General features: G+C 34.2%; 1 protein-coding gene across 1 annotated transcript in view; it reads left to right on the forward strand.

Moving 5' to 3' along the window:
• FAM174A (family with sequence similarity 174 member A) overlaps positions 1-4,037 on the forward strand; it is a 28,392-nt gene extending 24,355 nt beyond the window's left edge. The window contains exon 3 of the mRNA XM_059063098.2: positions 3,458-4,037. Within this exon, the coding sequence (XP_058919081.1) occupies positions 3,458-3,461 (4 nt within the window). The 3' untranslated portion in view covers positions 3,462-4,037. The remainder of the gene's footprint in view (positions 1-3,457) is intronic.
• Positions 4,038-6,345: the final 2,308 nt, after the last annotated feature.

Raw genomic sequence — 6,345 nt, forward strand, 5'->3', positions numbered from 1 at the left:
TGTTACTTGGCCACAAAGTCTTTTCTGGTTATTAACATCAGCATATCACAGTCAGGAAGCAGATTTCATATAAGTGTGTTAACCAGAAACTCTCATTAAGAAGATCTTATTCGGGCTTCCCTGGTGGCGCAGTGGTTGAGAATCTGCCTGCCAATGCAGGGGACACAGGTTCGAGCCCTGGTCTGGGAAGATCCCACATGCCGCAGAGCAACTGGGCTGGTGAGCCACAACTACTGAGCCTGCGCATCTGGAGCCTGTGCTCCGCAAGAAGAGAGGCCGCGATAGTGAGAGGCCCGCGCACCGCGATGAAGAGTGGCCCCCACTTGCCGCAACTAGAGAAAGCCCTCGTACAGAAACGAAGACCCAACACAGCAAAAATAAATAAATAAATTTATTTTTTAAAAAAAGATCTTATTCAAATAGTTATCAGTTTGAAAGTAGTTCTAATTTCTAAATCACTACTTTCAATGTGGAGCATAACATTTTATCAGAATAAACACCAAGGTTATTCAAAGTAAACAGAATATGTATAGGAATATGTCAAAGTACTAATGCTTATTTTAGATAGAAATTGGTATTTAAAGATGTCCAGTGTGTGTTACTAGTAGGATAGTCTGTAGTTTACCCATTTAAAGGGAATGTCTTTGTCATTATTTAAACAAATAATAAAAGACAACCTTCATGTAGGGTTTTGGGGATTTTTGTATGTTTTACTTTTTTGTGGACATTGAGCCTTAGAAGAAAATTTGCCTTGCTCCATTCATCATCACAGTGTCCTTATTGGTTAAGAACATGAATAATATGTATATTATTTCAACAAATGATATGTAACATTAAATTCTGTTTGGTAATGCTGTTTTCTCATCTCAGCCCATGGTCTAGAGTTACCCTGTCTAATTTGACAGCCGCTAGCCATATGTGGCTCTTCAACATTTGAAATTTGACTAGTGTGACTGAGGAACTAAATGTTTAATTTTATTGGGTTTTAACTAATTGAAAATTTAAATTGCCAGACTGTTACTGTGTTGGACAGTACAAACCTAGAGCAAAAGTGTTTGACTGATCTGGTCTAAACTAATTCTGTCAAATGGAAACTTACAGAACACTTGAATCACAAGTTTCTGTTCATATAGCAGTTGATCTATTTAATAAAATGTTTACTTACTGCTTTGGTTCAGGATTTATATTCTGCCGTGATAGTCTGGATTGCAGACTCTCTGAGTATATAGTGGGATAGTTGGGTGTGGGAAGCAGAGCATAGCCACATGTAAGGTTGATTTATGTGAATGGGGTTGCAGGACAGTACAGGGACAAAGACCTCAAGTTTATGGACAGAAAAAGTCCTAAACACAATTATTAAGGCATTAACCTTTCCCAGCATTCTCAGATAGTGTTCATTCTTTAAAATCCAAAGACATTATCTCTTCTTTAAAAGGACCAGGGAGAAAAAAACTCCAGTAATCTAATATTTGGAAACGTATTTAAATGAACAAAGAATAATAATACTCTTCACTACACTAGGACAGTTTTTCCTTTCAAACTTGATTTGGTTTAATAGCCATTTTGATAGTTTAAGATTTTCCCAGTTAGCTCTTAGTTTGTCCTTGAAAATGTCTTTTTTTATTGTATCATTGCATAATGTGTAGAGACAGAACATTCTTGAAGTTTGAAAAATACTCAAACTGAGGTTTCCATAAAATGTATTAATACTACAGACCTGCTTAACCTCATAGAAAAACATGTGGTAAAAATACTTAACATGAGATCTACCCTCTCAAATTTTTAGTTACATAATACACTATTGTTAACCTTAGGTGCAATGTTATTTAACAGGTCTCTAGAACTTATTCATCTTGCATAACTGAAACTTCATACCTTTTAGAGTAGCAATTCCCCATTTCCCTTTCCCCTCAGTCCCTAGTAACCACCATTCTACCTTCTGCTTCTGTTAGATTGACTATTTCTTGCTACCAGTAGTAGAGAACCTAGAATTACAGAGACTAAAAAGTCTTTCTCCTATCATAAGAAGTCTGCAGAAGTTGACTCCTGGCATCTATTCAATGGCAGTTTGATTACAGGATCTCTTCATCTATGCAGTTTTCCCAAATCTTTTCTGATGTTTGTTTTATCATGGTTATATGGCTGCTTCCATTTTAGCCATCACATCTGTATTCCAGAAAACAAAATAGTGAAAGGCAAGAACCCAAGCCACATCTGTCTCTTTATCAGGAAATCAAAATTTCTCAGAACTGTCCCCTTCCCCCCAACAGACTGCCATCCTGTTTTGCTCACAAAAAAATCAGTATTTTTATTAGCAAACAAAAAGGAGATAATAAATATTGAGCAGACAGCTTATAATATGTCACTCTGGCTATTCAGAGTATTTTCTGAAGGTTAAATTTGGCAACTGGCAAAAGAGAAATGTTGGGTTTGGAGTTGGGGGTCACTAAATGTAGGCATGAATCCGCGGAATTATTGTTCATGAGTAGCAGGTTTTTTAATGACCTTCAATATATATTTTTGAAAAGCTTAAATCTACCCTCAAATTAAAATTTATTAGAATCTCATTATCTTGTAATAATCTAATCATTTAGAGATCTATTATAGATTGCTTACTAAAGATTCAGACAAAACAATAAGTTGGAAGAGAGTATTACTCATTTTCATAGGTATCTCCAGTGAAGTTCTATATGATAATGATGATTATAAAAGACGATTTATTAAGGTAGTAGAATCTGCACACCTTTGGCTTTGGTTGGACTAAGTGCTTTTGGTTGTAATAGCTCTTATTAGCAGAAGTTTCTTGGAATCTATGGTTTGGATTAAGTAGCAGTAAGCCTGATGTATAATTAGAATTAAAGTCTATAAAAATATGTGGTGAAAATATAGACTCATATTACCATAAACTAGTCAATAAGGTAAGAAAATGGGGAAATTTGCCCATTATATAGTTTAGAGAAAACCTTATCTTCTGTATGGATAAATTTTGTAACTGTATTATAAATATTAAAAGCATTTTTTATTTGTTTCATTGAATATACTTCCAGGCCTGCAACTTCAATTAATCCTCATTTCTGAAGGTTTAGGCATAGGATCAGTTAAGAATTGTTTATAGAAACTATACATAAATTAACTACATTGTATACTTAAGTCAACTAAAGTTGTTTATGAATATTATATAAGGATATAACTTTAGTATGACTATGAAATAGCCTTTAATTACCCACAATAATTATATATAAAATTCCTTTGAAAAAGTTAGAATTATAATTTGAAGAATATTATCTGATATAATTAATATAGACAAAGTAATCATGTGTTTTATTGGTGCCATTCATTATCATTTCCTTAAATACTTTCATTATCTTCTGTCATTTCAAATCTTTGGGAATATTTTTAAATGTGTTTAAATTTGTTCCAGGATGGGCATTTATAGTATTTTTTTTTTTCCTTGCAGATAAAAATGTGCCTTTTGATGAGAGGACTTCATCTTTCTACAATGAAGAGCAGAATTTCTATGTTTAAGGAATAAAAAGCCACTTTATCAATGGGGGGGTATTTAAGTTACATATATTATGATAACCTTTAATTAATTTCTTGTTGCAATAAATACCGTTATCATTTTGTTATGTATTTCTCTGTGTAGAAGTGCTCTTAATGGGCTCAGAGTTGTTGGGAATAAATTGTACCATAATAGAAATCTGAAAATTACTTTAAAGCAGGGTATTTTCTGATCATTTTTTCTTGCTTGCTTACCTTATTATTGTAAACTGTTTACATACTAATCATTTAATTTTTTTTTTTTTTTTTGGCGAGTTAAGGTTTTGTTTTTTGTTGTTTTTTTTTTTTCCTGGAACTATAAATCCCAACAAACAACTGGTGTGTAAAAACAATTTAAAAATTTCTTTAGCAAGATGTATTTCCCATTTTTGTGGGGAAAAGAAGCCAAATTTATTACTTTGCATTTGGGTTTTTTGAATATTAAAAATGTCTGAGTTGTATGCAAAACAATAAATATGATTTAAAATACTGTTAAAGTGGTACAGAATGTGTTTACAAGATAAACACAACACTATAGAATTACATATTAACATAGGTATTTTATTTGATTTCTAGAAAAATCTGTCAAAAAGTTATTGTATTTTAGCAACTTCCTTGTTAAATTATGATACTACTTTGATTAGGTATTTCAGAAACCAGTGAATTTCAAAGCCATTAAATATATTTACAGTATTGTGAGAGAGAGAAGTAATGGTGAAAACATTCCCATCACATTATGACATAGGAGAGTAAGGAATTAAAGTATGTGTATAGACCTTGGAGTCAGACAGACCTAGATACAGAGACTGACTTCATTATCTTCTGAACTTGTATTTAACATTATTGAGCTTCAGTTTTTCACATTCTAAAAATTAGAGGAGAACTTATAGGAAAAGTATGGGTCACAAACTCCTTTGCCAAGAGGGGCCATGGAGGTAATTTAAATGTGTGTGTCAGGATAGGCTAGTTCATATAGTAGTAACAGATGGTCCCCAAATCACAGTGGGCTAACAGCAAAGATTTATTTCTCATTACCCTGCCCATTTGTTATAGACTGTGATTCTGCTCTTCACTGTCTTTTCTCCAGGGCCAAGGCTGATGGAGAAACCTCTGCCTGGAATACTGCCTCGTAGCTGAACGTCCAGATGTGGTGAACTGCATGCTAGTTCACAAGCTTCTGCCCTAAAGTGATATTTCATTTCCATCTACATTTTATTGGCCAAAACAAACCCTGGAGCCACTCTAGAGTTCAGCAAGGCAAGGTTAGGTAATCCTCTAGCAATGAGCTAAGTTGGAGTATTTGGCCACTTAAAATGCCAACTAAGTTGGCATTTTACCTATATGCTAACTGGCTTACCACAGTGAGCCAAGTCCCTCTGATGTCAGTGTATTTGTGTATATTGTGTAAGCAGGAACTAAAGAGAAAATACATTTCCTCTTCTAAAGGGATCAGCCTTTGTTCAGCTCCCACTAACAAGTTATTATGAGGAACTATTTACCCAGTGTTGCTTAATATTTTAGTTTTAATTTCCAAGAGAAGCCAAGACTCCAGATTTCTTATATGAAGTTTCCTCATTTAAAAGTGTTATTAGAGCTTCCCTGGTGGTGCAGTGGTTGAGAGTCCTCCTGCCAATGCAGGGAACACGGGTTCGTGCCCCAGTCCGGGAAGATCCCACATGCCGCGGAGCAGCTAGGCCCGTGAGCCATGGCCGCTGAGCCTGCGTGTCCGGAGCCTGTGCTCCGCAATGGGAGAGGCCACAACAGTGACAGGCCTGCGTACCGCAAAAAAAAAAAAAAAAAAAAAAAGAAAGAAAATTGTGATTAAAAGAGAACATAGTTTTTGATTATATTTAGCCCCATACCTAATATTTTGTGATATTTGAAAATCATATAGCATCTTAGAAGTAGTGGTAATTCATTTAACAATTGCTGATATTTATAAACTGACTTTTGCATTAAAACTAAATGGAACTAAGAATCAAGTCTGTAAGAAAATAAGAAAACTAACTATTAAGATAACGTAAAGCAATGATAATTTTCATACATGATCTCCAACTTGGCTTTAAAGGGGACGTTACCCAATGTTTTAAGCTGTGGCAGCAACTTTATAAGAAATATACAGTTTCTCTAGGTTACTACTTTAAAAAGAATATCTTTTAACTGAATATGAAATTCTGACATGTTGGTTAAAAACGCTCTTATTTCATTACTTTCATATAGTCATTCTTGAACTGCAAATCTACTAGTTTAATCATCATCATAAGTCACACTTTGATTAAAATGCCAGATAGTACACACAATTTTATTTAGCTATGTAAATAAATTTTCATTAGATGTGTAACAAGCATGCTGATAAAATGGTTAGGATTTTCACCTACAAAGCTAAATATACATTATAAAATAGCTGGTGATATCTTGATGTTTGAAAACATGTTAACTATTCTCCTTTCCCTTTTGTACCTCCTTTTGGCTGTTTTATTAGTAAGAGCCTAACCACAATTAGAGATCAATGGAAACTAGTGTAATTGCATTCACAGCTCAGGAGGGGAGTAAATGGAGGGAAAGAATAGGTTTGGAGTATATAGCTGTTCTACACTTGATCTGGAAGCCTGACCAACCACTGCATGTGGCTAGAAAATCAAGTCACTTCTTTCTGCCTAATTTCTCATAATTATTAGGTAAGTAACTACTACTGTGAAATCAAATCCTTGGGTTGGGTACTCAACCTACACCTTGTCAGCTTCTTGCTGTTTCTGGAGTTTCGTTGTTTACCAAGGATATAGTCTATTACCTTTTATCAACTAT

Source organism: Kogia breviceps, chromosome 4 (assembly GCF_026419965.1).
Source record: "Kogia breviceps isolate mKogBre1 chromosome 4, mKogBre1 haplotype 1, whole genome shotgun sequence".
Classification (NCBI taxonomy): domain Eukaryota; kingdom Metazoa; phylum Chordata; class Mammalia; order Artiodactyla; family Physeteridae; genus Kogia; species Kogia breviceps.